Genomic DNA, 16,161 nt, shown 5'->3' on the forward strand with positions numbered 1-16,161 from the left:
ACACAGATAGGGAGATTTGCTTTTAATTTCACAATTGTTATACCTCGTTTTGAATGTCTTGGTGTACTCTTAGTACTTGGTTTAGGTTGCTGTGAATTTTAGTTTCTAGTAATTAACCTTTTTAAAGTCTTTTTAAAACATTTTTGCAGTTCTAGAAGACAAGTGTTTTAGGTTTAGCTAGTATGAGTTTTATCCTATCAGTACTCTTAAATTTTGCACAGAGTTTGAGATGCAGTCCAGTAGATCCTTGATATATTTAGTTTCCTGTTAACCAGGGAATTGGCAATAGCCAGCCTCTGGTAGTATGTCAGGGTGGAGCACAACAGCACTTTTCTTACAGCGGTCAGGAGGTGTTGATGTTCATTTGTCTGTGTCCAGCTTGGGAGCCTGTGGACAAGTAATAAATGTACCTGCAAGTTGGCTTCAGAGCAGTAGAACATCATCTGTAACAAATTATATTTTATCATTTATCTCAACTATAACATAGATGCTGTATACCCTATGGAAGTTTTGAAAAATTAAGAAACAATATTTACGTGATCAAATGGTGTGTTTGCCAGTCTCACTAGTAATTTTGAAGCCACTGGCCAAATTAAATTTAAAATGGTAGTGGTAGCCCTAAAACAAATATTAATACATTTGCTGAAAATGAGCAGCTCTGTAAATGTAAGAGGCCAAATCAGGGGAAAGGCTGGCAGAACTTGGCCATTAAGTTTCTGAGTTAGTAAAAACTGACTCACTCAACTGGTTTGTATAGCTCCAGACTACCTGCAATGCTGCCTTTTCATGAAGGGGATGGAGTGACACAGAGATGAACTGTTTAATATAGGGAGTATTAAACAGGGACAGAGCAGTTGGGAAGCCTTACTAAAAAGGTTTTCTTAGATTCTGTCCACGAAAGAGGATAGTTTTTTGTGTTAAAAACAAATACAAACAAACTAAAACCTCAAACCAACAACAAATAATCACAACAACAAAAAATGACCAGAAAAAATACTCACCTCTGTGAAAATCCCATATGCATAGAATTCTATAATATTTGCTAATTTAAAGTTTGAAATGAGGAGATAAGGCTCTGTCTCTATGAGAAGTGTCACCACATGTGACAGCGATTACAAAGTTAATTAGTCTTTCTGAATTTCATTTCATCTGATTGAAAACAGTTATTTAGGGATTTCTTTATGAAGTTATTTCTGAAGTACCTCTTTTAGACTCAGTTCACATACAAGCCATTCACTGAATATAGTTTGGATCACATATATAGGAGCACATGAGATTAGGTTGACTAACACCGTATAGTTTGTCCTCTATCTTCTGGAATCATTTGCATTGATTTGCCTATAGAGATGGTACAAGAATATTGATTTGTTTTCAGAACTATACTGACATAATTTTTGCCAAATTTTCTGAGCACTAAAAATTTTGTATTTGTAATTTTTGAATCTTGTAGTGTTTGAAACTTGCTTAATATTTACTTGTTATTTTACCAAAATATAACAAGTTTAGCATTCCTGTTGTGATTTGAAATTTGGTTTCCGGATCACAGACTAATTTTTTGTACTTCTGTACTTTGCTGAACCGCTTGTGGCTGTAACTTGACTCAGTTTGCATGAGGACTCTTGACAGCCATGCCTATAAATATAAAATTGTTCAGAGATTGACTTATTTGCTTTTAGCAATCAACAATATGTTTGAATTTAATTCTTTGCCTTATCAGTGATTTAGACTTGTAAAAATGCTCTCTTACAGCGTAGAATCACTTCTCAGGGGTTGCACTGGCAAGCTGAACTTGGTGTAATTGGAGAACTCTGCTCAATGTTCCTATGTGTGGATTTTGTAAGAAAATCAGCATTTACTAAATATGTTTAAAACTTGGCAGCTATAACGCTGAGGAACCTTTCTGTGGATTTTATGGCTACAAATCCACACCATATGTGTCCCTGATTTTTATCTTTACAGTATTTGAATGGCTTAACCAGCTTTTTTACTTGGATGATTTTCATTGGCAAACATGAACTCTGAAGGTACTTCTGGACTGACTGTGCACCTGTATCTTCATTACAAAATGTGAATGTAAAGATTAATATTGACAGATAACAAGCTTGCTTCCACAACAATATCAGGCTGAAATAGAAATACTTAATATGTATTTGTGTGCTTTCCAAGTCAAGTACTGTCCAGTGCAAATATAGTACTTTCCAGTACAACCTCTGAACTACTATGCTAAATCTCCTCAGTGATCTTTTACTCCCATCTTCCTTATCATGCTGACTTCTCTCCTCTGTCTGTTCAGCAGTGGGAGACATTTAGCGAACGCTCTTCAAGCTCACAAACTCTGACCCAATTTGATTCTAACATTGCACCAGCTGATCCTGTAAGTCAATCACTTAGCTTGCTTGTTTGAAATTAATTTTATTAACACTGAATTTCCATTCATTGTATTTATCTGTTATGCATGATTCCATGGACTGCTTTTTGGGGAATGGTGGCAGGTTTCTTAACTTTTTTGCTTATTTTAGGAATATAAATTTTCTAGTACTGCTCATGTTTAATCTCTGATTGCAAAGAATGCTTTTTTTCCCGTTGATTTTGACCTAATACAATGCTGCTGTCAAAACCTATCATACCTGAAGTATTAAAGCATAATGTGTTTTTGAAAAGATTTGTAAGTCGATGCAAGGGCTACTCCCAGTGATAAACCAATCCTGGTTTAGATTTTGTCTTTGGTGGTTTTGTTTTTTTCAAGTTGCAGAGCCTGATTTGCACGAACTCTTAGGAGCTGACAGTATTAACTTCACTGAAAAAAAAACTGGTGGACTTTAATGGGTGTGGTATTTCATATTCCAAATGTTTGCAACAAGTTACTTATTAACAAGGCTTTTAGTATTTCTACAGCTAAACCTGTGGTGTTCTAATGCTTTACTCAGTGAGGAGTGCTGTGAAGGATTATGTAGTTAAATATCTTGCCAAGTTAAGGAGCCAGAAATACAGTACAGTGTTTCAAGTTCTGCTGGTTTTAAGCTTCACAGCATGTGACATTAAAGCAGTTTTGAGATGCTGGGTTTTAACTGCTGCTTTCATCCTGTTTTTCTTACAGACTTAATTACCACTGGGTGTCCATTTTAATTTAATTAATTACAGGTTTGGTGTCCATTTGATTCTGTAACAAAATATAATAGGTGTACATAATACACATTTAACTGCTTTTAGTATTAAACATGTAAGTTCTGAAAAGATATATGTAAGTATACATGTATTTTAAATATGTCACAGCTCTAATCTCAGAGTTAACACTGATATTTATGCAGAAATAGCATTTCTAGATGCTAGAAGCTAGAATTCAAACTGCACTGTTCCCTGTGCTCAGAATTACTCTTGGTATACATTCAAAACAATTGAAAATGTCCTACTTAAAGTGAAAACCAGCCCTTATTCATCTGAGATAGTTTTAGTTTTAAATGTACTGTATTTTTATGTTTTAATAAAGTAAACATGATGTAAATCAGTTCGTAGTTGTTTCTTACTATGTATAATTGCTTGACAGTAAAGAGCTATCACTATCGTGTTTCCACAATAAGTTAGTAATTTATTTTTACACATAATTGACAAGTGACAGAAATTTGAAGTTTGAGTTTTTTCTCATGTGATAATAATCAAAAAAGTAGAACAGTGATACTGTATGGAAAACTCTTATATAGCCATGTGTATGTATACATGTACACTCTTATATAGCCCTGTGTGTATATAAACAGAAATTCACTAGAAATATAAAAAATATACTGGGTAATCACATTCTTGAGTTATTTTCTTGAAATGCTTATAGTTTAGAAAAAAATAGTGAGCATCTTTGATATTTGCTAAGGTAAAAAAGGCTTTGGGGAAAGAGTCTTTGTTTTTCATATTTAAAATAAGAACAAATGACAAATTTTCAGTAGCATTGTGCAGACTTCTTGTTTTAGCAGTCTCAGCAGTGATGCGTACGACTGATTTATTGAGCAACTCCTGCTTTTCCAGGGGAGAGAAAATCAGCTTTCTCAAGCAGCTGTTAGTAACTGTGTAAAGTGTAAATTCATAGAGCAGTTCTTTTCTCTTTTTGTTGGAAAAGTAGCTGCTTTGGCGGTAAAAGATAAGTGGAAAGAGTAAAACAGTGCATTCATCCCTTAGTATGGGAGCATAATTGGCCTTTTGTAAGTGAAAGTTGCTACCGTGTTAAATTGTTTTATGTAAAATTAGATTATTGATGTGAATTAATGCATTATTTAAAAATCCATTTAACTATTCCAGACATGATTTTTGTACTAGCTGCCCATTAGATTACAGCAGAGGTATGAAGTAGCTCCAACAACAGTGATCTTTTCATGATAATCCCATTATGGGGATGATGGGAAGCAGTATATTTTAAAGTGTTAACTATTCCTAAAAAGCCTTGTGCAACAGGCTTGAGCTGTGACTAGAAAGTGGTTTTAAAAGTTTATATTTGCAACAAGAGTACTGAAAGTTGTTGAAACAGTTTCAGAAATTAGTAGTGTAAATGTATTTTGCCTGGTGAAGTTGATCTGCTTGAGTAGTCAGAACAGATGACATTTCTGATATAAAGATAGTGTTTAATTTTCTTGTTATTTCTAGGATAGAATGTAATCTTGGGGCAGTTTTGTTCTGTCACTCTCCCACCCATTCATATATTCTAAGTAAAAAAACCTCAGACATGAGTCTGAGTGTCCATATTTTTGGGTTGCTTCTTTAGGAGCAAGCATAAAAGTTGTGAGTTGTTTTTTTTTTTTAAGCTATCTGAACTCAGTCTCCAAACCAAATTGAAAGGGCTGTCTATAAAGTACTTTCAGTGGAGCCCCTTGTCTGAACTACAAAGAGAATGCTTAAGTGTAAGGTCAATGCCTATCTAGAGGTATATTCCATAGTGTTTACTATACTGAAACTAAGAATTCACTATTTTGAGGACTCCAGAAACTATCTTAAATTACTAAAAAGTAACTATTTCATAGAGCATTGCTCATACTATGTAAAGAGCCCATAACTTTCTGAGGCATCATAAGTAAAGCTGAGGAGTCAGCTTTTGAATTGTAATTGGGTTTTTTTTGAAGATGTGTTCAGGGTAACAGATGTCTGATATGCCAGAATTCAGGTCCTATTTACAGCACAGTTATCTATAGAAACATTCTAGTACCCTTTTAAAGTAGCTAAGTTACCTCTTATAAATTATGAGAAAGACTACAGCTTTTAGAGCTTTGGTTTTATGGGTATATTCAATTCCCTGGAACTGTGTAAATAAACTAAGTTTATGACATTTTGTTTAGAACAATTTAAAACTAGATTAATATAACTTAACTCTGATGTCCTCCACAGGACACTGCAATTGTGCACCCAGTTCCCATAAGAATGACTCCAAGCAAAATCCACATGCAGGAAATGGAGCTTAAAAGAACTGGAAGTGGTAAGATATTTTCTCCTGCTAATTAGAGAAGTTTTATACAATTAGAGTTGGCTTTACTTCCTTGAACATACTGACTTTTTTTCTGGAGTTGTAGATACCATAATTAATGAAGTGCTCTGAATTAAGAATTGAAATGCTGTTCAGATAAGTGCAGAGTTTGGTTTGGCCATTTGCTACAGTGAAGATTTCACCATCTACAGGATATTATTGCTTGGAGAGTGGTTCAGGAGCATCGTGATATCGATTCGATTCAGGCCTCCAGGCCAGTGTCCAGGTTTCCTTATTGAATACTAAAGGAGACAGTGAAGATGGAGATCATAGCCTGCATTGATAAAGCTTGTTCTACTGTGGTCAGAAATACTGAGTTTGTTATTTTGAAACCTGACAGCATTTAGGAGTATTGGCAGGCATTTTTTTTAATACTCTAGTCAATAATAAGCAAAGTGGTTTGATAAATTTTCTTGAGGAATTGTGGAGTCTTCATTGACAGTTGTGTGCCCGTATTTCCTAAAGTCATGGAACTCATGCTGAGCTCTTATGCATGAAGGCTGCATGTGCAGTATCTTCAGCATATGAGAACAAACAAGTATGGAAAACACATTTACTAAAAATTTCCTTGACCTTGTAAATAGGTGAAGATTCACAGCTCTTAATGCTGAGAAACAGAAATAACACTGTTACAATGTAAAACTTCAGAGTTAAAATACATCGATTTAGTCTTGAGTGCAGCACTTTGATAAGGGCAGAAAACTAATGTAAAGCTTTGGCATCAGAAGTAAGGGCTAGTTTGACTTCATTTATTTATTTAGATTTGTTTTTCCATCTAGATCATGCTAACCCTACTAGCCCGCTACTTGTGAAACCATCAGATCTCCCAGAAGAAAATAAAATGAGTTCATCTGTAAAATTTACATCTGGAAATACAGTTAGTAAGTATCAAAGTGCTTTCTGGTCTCATTTCTTACATTACACAAAACATAGACCTTCAGTGAATGAAAACTTGCTCTAAAATTAGATAAACTTATCCTAAGAATAGGAGCATTGCTGATATGAAGTATATATTAGAAAGAGTAATTAAGAAAGTTTTACTGATGTTAGTGCAGTTGTTTTCCTACCATTTGTGTTCAAGAATGTTCATTTTCGTCAGCTCTTTTCCATCTTCCTGTTTTCTCTTTTAATCTTAAGATGATAAATTTAATGTATAGAAAGTGGGATTGACTAAGTACCATTTGATTCTACTTCCTCAGAACCACATAACGTGTTTTCTAAAGAGTGAAAATGTGTTGACCACAAAATTTTTGGGCAATTCATATATGGTTTAGCTACTAAGAAAATGCAATAGAATTTTCGAGTTTGTTTAGGTACAGCTTTACAGCTGTTTGTTTGCTTCTAATGGCCTTTTTAATTTTCAGTATTTCCTGTTTCCAAAACATGTTGCATTATTTTGATTTGATTAGTCCACTTGTCTAGTATTGAGGGAGGCCTATGTAGCTTGAATGAATCTCTGGAGACTTTCTGAGACTTTTTTTGTTTTCTTCAAGCCGGGAACTTTTCTTCAGTGAAAATCAAGTTTGAAGAACTCATTACTTTAAGTCCTTTGCATTACTAAGATCAGAAGTATTTTGGTTGGTGTGCTGGTTTCAGCTGGGGCAGAGTTAATGTCCTTCACAGTGGCTGGTGCAGGGCTGTGTTTTGGATTTGTGCTGAACATAGTGTTGATAATCTAGAGATGTTTTTGTTATTGCTGAGCAGTGCTCAGACAGAGCCAAGGCCTTTTCTGCTTTTCGTACTGCCACGCTGGCACGGAAGTCAGGAGTGCATGGGATACAGGAGGAATTTAGAAAGTACCTCTTTGCAATGTGTTTTGCTTTCCTCCTAAAAACTGTTTGTGGCACTGTTCATTCTGACCAATGTCTTGCCCATGTCTTTAGTTGTACTTTTCAAGCAGAGTTTGGTTTTTGCTAGGTAGTTTTCTGATGCACAAAAAAGAATGAGCCAACATGGTCTTTAAGTAGGGAACTACTGCTATATGCAGAAGCGAAGTTCAGAGCCTTTCTGTACTCCCTTTTCCTTATCCAAGCATGGCTTAATCTTTGATAAAGGGAGACTGTAGTTATACCAAGTATTCTTCCCTAGAGGAAGAACGAAGGGAAATAAAACAAACCACATTGCAGTGTAACATATAGCCACCCTGTAGTTTTAAGGGAAAAAAAATACAAAAAAAGTGACAGGTAAGAATGTGCCTTGCTGATCATGAGTGTCATCTCTGCAGGATTTTCATCTATGGGGCCTGGTTAATGTGTCTTAACACTTTTGAAAACTTTGGTGTCCTAGGAGGTTAAAGTAATCCTTTGAGACTAGATAATTGAGAAAAAATCTTAATGTTTTTGAGTAGAATTTTCCTCTTCACTTATAACAAAACAACTGAGTCTCATTGCTCCAGTGACTTTCCACCTTAAATTTTGCTTTACCTGGCACTTCAGAATAATCCTTTGTGATAAATTATCCTGAGATCTTATTTTCTGTCTACATTTATTCCATACAAATCTTGTGATTTTCATGAGACTCCTCATTTCTGGGGAAAAAATCCTCAAGCTTTGCAGAGGTTCTAAGGGTAAGGGTGTACTTGCAGAAACTATCTATGTGATGCTGTAATAGCACCTTTCATTTTTGTAGGTTGCCTTAACAAAAAGCTGAAAGTTTTTAAAAAGATCTAGTCCAAAACAAAGCTGACCACTTGCCTTGAAGGTACAGAAGTTACAGTAGTAGCAAAGCCACTGAGTTAATCTGGGTATTGTACCTATCTTTTCCTTTTTCTGATTTCCAAGGTTGATGATAATCCTTCAGCACTTCTAAAATCAGGCATATCCTACTCTTTGCTTTTTTTCCTTGAATGTCCCTTACTCTTGTTCACCAGATTGTTGAAGTGATGGAATGTCAAGTGTTAAAAAATTATTGTTTTTGAAAACTTATGTTTTGTATTTTAAATACAATATTATTGTCATTTTTTATTCTTCAGCACATCCCAGTAGTAATGAACACCTGATAGTATTGAGTGGAGTTGGCTTGTATTGGATCCTTCAGTTTTTCAGACTCAAGGATTTTGAATCCTGACCAGATACCTTACAGGGAAGCAATAGAAGGACATAAACTTTACAATGCAAATTGGATATTTGAAATTATTTGTTACTTCTATCTCTCAGAGCATGCTAATTATGCAAAACAAATATTAAACTATACTTTCTTTTCCCAGCAGATGGTTACAGCAGTTCGGACTCCTATACTTCAGATCCAGAGCAAATTGGAAATGCTGTAACACGGCAACGGTCAGTAGAGTAGCAACTGAAAAAAAGGAAGCGAAAGATATTTAAAGAAGCCTGTTCCAGGCTTCTGGTTATTTGACAACTAGCTTGTAAAATTATGGCAAAATAGATTCCTAACTTTAACACTGGAGACAGTCTGTTTTCTAATGCATTAACAATGTATGTTGCTTCTGTTAAAGTAAAGTGAAAATTAAAAAAAAAAAAAGTTGTCTAAAAAAGAGATTGGCCAATCAAATTAAGCTCCACATTCAGTCAGAAATTTTAAAGACTTTCTCCTTAGACACATGGGGATGTAAGCACAGGAGATCATGCTATTGCTTGAAACCAATTTTTTGTATTTTTAAAAATATCTGTTAGACATTATTGGAGAAGAACCTTGTGACACTGTAGCATAAAAAAAGAATAAAACACAAATTAGGAATGCCGTGGAAGTAACTCAATCTCTTTTAATAATGGACTTATAAAATAAAGGGCAGTCATAGGTCCAGCATAATTTAAGGGATTGGAGGAAGCTATGAAAGCACATAACCAACAACTGCATCATTTGACATAAGAGAATGTGCTGTACTAGCTGGTGCTAATTGTTCCCATTAAATCTGCCTGAATAGGATTAAAAACCAGCTACGCCATTAACCATCTTACAATCAGTTTCAGAGGTAAGTTTCAAAACAAAAATAATTAGGGTGATGACTTCAATAGCCAGGAAAGATTTGCAATTGCCACTCAGTACAGCAGCTTGAAAAACTGTTTCTTCCATTGTTACCTAATGGCAAAGTTGATTCTGTCCTTCTTCTGTGTGTTTTTGCACTATCAGTGTGATGGTTTCAACATGCTCTTTTCATCTCTGATTTCGGATTGGGTCATCTTGTTGAACTTGTGTAGATGAGTGAAGCTTTCTGATGAGTTGCTATGTTATGGCACAGGTAGCTTCTGTCTAGACCTGGCAGTTCTGGCAGTATCCACCCAGGAAATTTTTTATCTCACTTACTCTTTTACTTCTTTCCACTGGTACCTCATCTACCAATTGCAACTTTTTATAGAGATTACATTGTCCTTAGTCCGACAAGGCTATGTCAGATAATGATACTTCAGGAATGTCCTTAAACCACTTTCTCCCATTTTTAATTCTACTTGTGCCTTTTATACTAGACTAGCTAGAGGTATGACCCAAGGAATGAGTGTAATTAGATTAGAATTTCAACAGCTGGAGAGTTACACAGTGTTACAGAAGCGTCTTCATAGAGTATGTTAAGAAAATAAACTTTTCTATTATAATTCAGTTTTCTGTCTGGACTTATACATTTGGGAATTCCGGGTTTTGTGTGAAACTTGGGTACCTTTACCTCTCCTAGTTTTATATCTTAGGTTAAAGAAGAACGTTGCAGAAATCAGTCATAGAAAATATTTTATCACTTAAGAGTTGAATAAAAGATTAGCTGTATTCATCTCAGTGTTTCAGTAAATCTGTCCTGCTCGAACTGGACTAGTTAGGAAGTTTCTGCAAACTGTTTTTAAGTGGAAGCTGTACAAAAATTCTGTATACAAGAAATCCCACTTAATTGGCACTTAGTGCTGTACTTCATCCTGCTATCCTTTCTGTGTGTGTTCTCTATGAACTTACAGCAGGTATCCACTAGATGGTGATCCTATCTAAGAACGAGTTAAAATTTCTGAAGATTCTGCTAAGTATATAGATTTGGAAAAATTTAGGCAGAGAATTCAATTGCTATCTCTTACACTGAGATGCTCCTTGAACTTGATATACATGGAGGCAGGTCCAACAGAAACTTAATATTCTTCTTTATGATGTTGAACTTACCCCATTTAAAACCTAAACAGGATGTTGACTACATCTTAAAAATTATAGTGACTACCATCTGGATGGAATTACCATATTTAGCATTCTCTGTTCCTGAACTATCATTGTTTGGGATGTGTGTCTAGCTGTTGGTTTCCCAAAGATAAATTCCTTGTGGTAATATAAGAATAATCTGGATAAGGGAGATTTAAGTAAATGGAAATATAAAAACGGTGGTTAAATTGAAGCAGAAGTTTAAAACTGATTTGATAATCTTCAAAACAATGGCAATCAGGTTTCTTTACCTCTGTCAAACTTCATTTTTTAATTGCATGCTTTGAAGAACTTTTGGATTTTAGTACTGTTGTAGCTGTCTAAAATCACTACAGAAGCTTATGTGTTTTGCAGATCACATTCAGGAACCTCTCCAGATAACACTGCGCCGCCTCCACCCCCTCCAAGGCCTCATGCTTCTCATTCTCGATCATCATCTTTAGATATGAATAGATCCTTTTCAGTTACCCCAGGTAGATATTCTGTGTTCTTAGTGTATATTATTTTTCAGTACATACATTCCTGAAGCAGACAGTGTTTTTTTCCTCTGAAGAAAGATTTAGGGTGTGGTTTTTAAAACACTGCTTATGCATAAAAAACGCTGAAAATGTCGTCACTCTTACTGTTCGTATTAAAACTTATACGGCATTTTGCTTAAACTGCTAATTTAGAATTAATTCTGAATTCTGGCATTGTAGTCCTTTGGATGAATGTGGGAAGCAAGTCAGGAAGTAACATTTTGGTTGTGCACCAAATGCAACAAATTGCATCTGCCAATAAATTTTCAAGGAGAGTTCTTTTGGTATCAGGAGTATTTGAGATGGGTGTTAAGTATTTGACTTCAGAGGAAATGATTAAATGTCACTTCTGCTTAAGGGGCTTTATTGGACTTCTGATTTGTCAGTACATTTCAATTCAGGATCACAAAGTATGAGAAAATGTTAAGAGCCTATAATGAGGGTAGAAAAAAAAAAAGTACTAAGATACTAAGACCAGAAAAGTATGACCATGTCTGGGCTTTGAGCTGAAACAAAGGACATGATCCATGTTCAGATTATTCCAGTATAAAAGGATGTGACAATACAATTATGAGCCGCAGTGTGACAGGTCAATATGTAGGCAAAATGCAGCATTTCTTCATGTTGACAATTAAGAAAATTTGAGAGCACTCTCATGTGCAGAGTAACAATCTTAGCCAAATGTGATGCCTCTTTTACAGGACAGCAACAGGCTGGAGTTGTTGCCTATCCCCCTGCAGTGCCTCCAAGACCACAGCCTTCACAGGTGATGTCACTTTTTAGAAATCATATTCTAACTCGGTGCATTATTTTTATCTAACTGAATTTTAATTTACCTGTGAAATGAGTATCATTGCTGGATATATTTTTGAAACCACCAGGATGTGAATGATGCCAAAACCTAGACTATAGCTGAATGTTAGCCTTTCCTGACTAAAAAATGCTTCTGGTAGAACCACAGATAAGGATTAAAGTTAATATTGAGGAGGAATGAGTGGCTCTAGAGCTCTGAATTGTAGGAAAGAGAGAAATGTTATCCTTTCACATTTCTTGTCCTATCCCTGTATAGCACATAGGCCATAACAGAGACTGCAAGAGCAGCCTTTCAAAAATTTGCAAAGTAAGGGTTTGTCTTCCATTTGTCTGGCACAGCATACAGTTTTGTGTAACATGCCTGCTCCCAAGAAGAGCAATCCCACTTCTTCCTTTGTCATAGACTTGGTGATCTTTGCAGTCTTAGTCTGAGTGATTTCAGTTAGTGATTTGGTAGAAAACAAATCCTGAAAAGTTGTTTTTAATTTTATCTCACCCACATAAATCCTTCAACTGCTATGCAGATCTGACACGGGACAGTTAAAATTACTTTTCAGGTTTTCTTTCACCAGCAGCTACTTGTTACAATCTGAGTTACCAGCAACTGAAGTCAGTCAGTGATTCAGAAATTATATGCAAGGATTCAAAATTTACCTGCAAAGGAGGAGGGTACAGTGACAGACATATTCCATACAGTATGATCACATAAGCATGTTTCCCTGTGGAACTAAACTCAAAATCTGTATCAAGCCCACGGAGTGAACCTGGCTCTGTCACAGCAGAAACATCTACTGTTCAATGAGTCTAGCTAGTGCTACATTGCATCCATCTTTGGTCTTTTTCCCTAGATAGTAGCATATCAACTTCCTTTTCTCTTAAATATTTCCATGTGTATTTCTTGGATGAGATGCACTTTGTCCTACTGACAAGACATAAATTTTTGTCCACTGAAAAGGAAAATAATCTTTAATGCTCTCTCTCTATATTTTTGTTATTTTATTGCAGGGTGCAGGTCCTCATGTGCATCGCCCAGTAGATGCTGAAGGCCTAATAGCTCATACCAGTACCTCACCTCAACAAATACCAGAACAGCCAAATTTTGCAGACTTCAGCCAGTTTGAGGCATTTGCTGTTTCAGGCGTAAACAAAGAAGAAGAAGATGAAATTGAAACACACTCAGAAGTCTTGCAGGTGAGCAGAAATGAAGACCTTGTCAATTGTTTAATACTACTAAAGTTATGAAACTTTGTTAAAACCTCTTTGTTAAAACTTCTACTGTTTTCTGTCAGTGGTTTGCTGTTTGTTGGGGTTTTTTGTTTTGTGTTTTGATGGTGCCCCAATCCATTGCTAGAAAGCAATTACATTGCACACTGCTGCACTTACTTGGTAATTGCCAAACACCTAGGAAAAAGAAATTCTTTTTATCTCAGTTCTTGATTGTAATTCAGAAGATTTTGTACTTATTAGCATATATATGTGCACAAACATAATTGTGTTGGTTCATTTAAGACAGCACAGGCAAAACCTTTCTTCTGCTCATTCTTGCCAGCCTTCAAAATGATCTACTACATGTCTTAATAGAGGAGATGACTGTCAAAGTGTTGTAAACATTGCTAAAATTTCATTAATTTGCATTTTTTCAAAGCCACTGGACAAACAGCTAAACTGAATAGAGCTCTGGCATCCTTTTATAGTAGATGGTTAGAGATGTTTACAAAATCTTGTTTCCTGCTACAAACATAGGACTTAAAAGTTTGAAAGCCTCAGGATTTATTCCTATTAATGTCATAATAGCCAACTGCTATTACAGGAATTACTTCATGTTTTCCTTTCATAATTTGTAGCTTTCATCCAGATTGTAAGTTCTTTGGGGCACTTCTGCATCCTCAGTTGCAGAAGTATTTGTGTTGCTTTAAAGTTCTTCCAACTGTCAGCAGCATGTTCTTGCTTCCCTTGTTCAGGAAGGTCAATGACATAGAACCATTTGAGCACTCTCCATGTACCTCATTGCAAAACCAGCTATGTTAGCTTAAGCTGCCACTGAAAACTGCTTAATTTAAGCTTGCTGATTGTTTTGCATTGAGGTGGATGGGGAACAGTCACATTGTGTTCCATTGGAGGGATTAACCTTTGGCAGTAACAAATAGAATAATGGTGGTACTGTAATAGCAGAAACAGCTGTAGCAGCTTGTCATCAGGCCACAGCCTCTTTTGTACTGTACAGGGCCTCATAACATTGGACTTGTGCTTCTAAAGAAGAGTTGAACTGGAATTTTTGGGTGTTAACTGTATTCATGTATCGGGAAACACAGCATACTTGTATTTATTCCAATTGTTGAAAACGAAATATTTGTTAAGAAGTAGGTTTTTTTAGGCAACATTCTAAATACAGTTTATATCCCTTTAGGTTGAGAAGCCCTCTGATTCTGCAGGTTCTCTTAGAGTTGCCAAAGCAGATGGAAGAGTTGAAGACAAAGCACCAGCTAATGTCCCCACTAGTGTGGTATGCAAAGTACACATTTAAGGAGAGTGCAGTTGTCTGATGTATGTGAAATTATACGTCTGTTTTGATTTGCAACAGCAACTTTATATGCTTCCACTTGAACTCAGTTTTCTTAGGTCCGATACATGCTTGAAATAGGCACGTAAGTGTTCAAATTTTTGAAACAGATCAAAACGTTTAGTACAGAACTTGATTAACAGTAGCTTTTTTTTGGTTGCAGACACATAATTACTGGGGGGAAAGTGTGCTCTGAGTTGTGTATTTGCAGTACTCTGTTGTACCATGGTGTTTCTGCTTGCGCAGTTCTTTGTCAGTGTGTAGCAACTTACTGCCCTTTCACCAGGGGGTCGAATTTAGTACTTTTTTTCAGACTGTGTTGAGAATGTAACTAATGTCCATCAGAAAATATCTGATGGGAAATATAGTTTGAGAGAATTAATAGGCTGTGTTTTCCTCTCCAGGGTAAAGGCACTACCCCACTTGCTCCACCACCGAAGCCTATTCGTAGAAGATTAAAATCAGAAGATGAGCTAAGACCTGAAGCTGAGGAACATACACAGAAAACAGGTGTCATAGCTGCTGTTCTTGCTTCACAGCCATCTATTCCTAGGTAACCCAAGAAGTGTATAAATACATCTGTTACTGGAAAGTTTACATTTAAACAGCATACACGCTTTCTGTTCCAGGAATTGCAAACAATTTCTGTGTGTCTAATTTAGAATAATTGAACAATTTTAAAAGTTCTTGGTTTTTAAAGATCACAAAGCCTCTACTAGAGGGAGACCATTTAGAGATCTTGAGTTTTGGAGTGGGAACTCTTTAACTTCTGCAAGTATGTCATAATTAAGTGGTGGAAGTATTAATATGGAGTGTTTAATTCTAAATGGTTGCTATGAACACTCCAAAATGTGCAGTCTCTGTGTCTTAGCATGAAAGTAGTCTATTACATTAGTCACTTTGAGGTAAATGAATGTGGTACAGTGTGTTGGGACTTCAAAAAGTCGATTATGACAAGTTTTTAAAATGTGCTGCTTGCTCTTTGATTGAAACCAACTATGTGTGCATATATGAAACACATATATCTGTGTTTCCATGCAAACAAGCATGAGTAATCAAGCCAGGCAGAAGATGGAAAATTTAACAATGTAACAAGTAAAACAACTTTGAAAAGGGGATTCCGCTCACTTAAAGAAGGGCGACAATAAATGAGATATTTAGCTAAGTGGCAAAATGACTTACTAAAATACTTCTAATATATTCTCAGATCAGTGGGGAAAGACAAGAAGGCAATTCAGGCATCAATCAGACGTAACAAAGAAACCAACACTGTTTTGGCCAGATTGAATAGTGAACTACAGCAGCAGCTAAAGGTAATTCTTTAATCTTTGTCTGCTTAAGAGAAGAGCCTCAGAGAGCAAGATGTTAGTGACGCACAGTAACAGGCATCTCGACAAACCACTGATATACAGGATAGATGATATTGACGTGAAATATTTAGCTCTTTTTGTAGGTCATCAAATATACCTAATGGTGACAAGCTTTGTGAAATTACAAAGGATGCTTTTGCTACTACAAAGCACATTTTTCAATGCATTGATTTGCTTTCAGCTCCGCTAAAATTTTGCCTCGAATTCTTAATACTAAGCTGTCTCTTGTGGTCATCACATACTTTAAAAGCAGTACTGAGACGAGCACCTGAAGTG

The 16,161-nt window shown here is 35.8% G+C and overlaps 1 protein-coding gene across 7 annotated transcripts in view; it reads left to right on the plus strand.

Annotated features, from left to right (window-relative positions):
* The window catches only part of REPS1 (RALBP1 associated Eps domain containing 1), a 63,161-nt gene that overhangs the window by 42,839 nt on the left and 4,161 nt on the right, over nt 1-16,161 (plus strand). For 3 of the 7 annotated variants that reach the window (XM_027721216.2, XM_027721233.2, XM_039384781.1), the window contains exons 10-19: nt 2,294-2,374; nt 5,362-5,449; nt 6,277-6,378; nt 8,703-8,775; nt 10,979-11,097; nt 11,844-11,908; nt 12,961-13,146; nt 14,363-14,458; nt 14,920-15,068; nt 15,723-15,828. In XM_027721216.2, coding sequence (XP_027577017.1) covers nt 2,294-2,374; nt 5,362-5,449; nt 6,277-6,378; nt 8,703-8,775; nt 10,979-11,097; nt 11,844-11,908; nt 12,961-13,146; nt 14,363-14,458; nt 14,920-15,068; nt 15,723-15,828 — 1,065 coding nt within the window. The remainder of the gene's footprint in view (nt 1-2,293; nt 2,375-5,361; nt 5,450-6,276; nt 6,379-8,702; nt 8,776-10,978; nt 11,098-11,843; nt 11,909-12,960; nt 13,147-14,362; nt 14,459-14,919; nt 15,069-15,722; nt 15,829-16,161) is intronic. The other 4 variants (XM_039384782.1, XM_027721225.2, XM_039384780.1 and 1 more) reach the window with 4 other exon arrangements.

This window comes from Pipra filicauda, unplaced genomic scaffold (genome assembly GCF_003945595.2).
Source record: "Pipra filicauda isolate LSUMZ 115617 unplaced genomic scaffold, ASM394559v2 scaffold376_size704792_pilon, whole genome shotgun sequence".
Lineage (NCBI taxonomy): Eukaryota > Metazoa > Chordata > Aves > Passeriformes > Pipridae > Pipra > Pipra filicauda.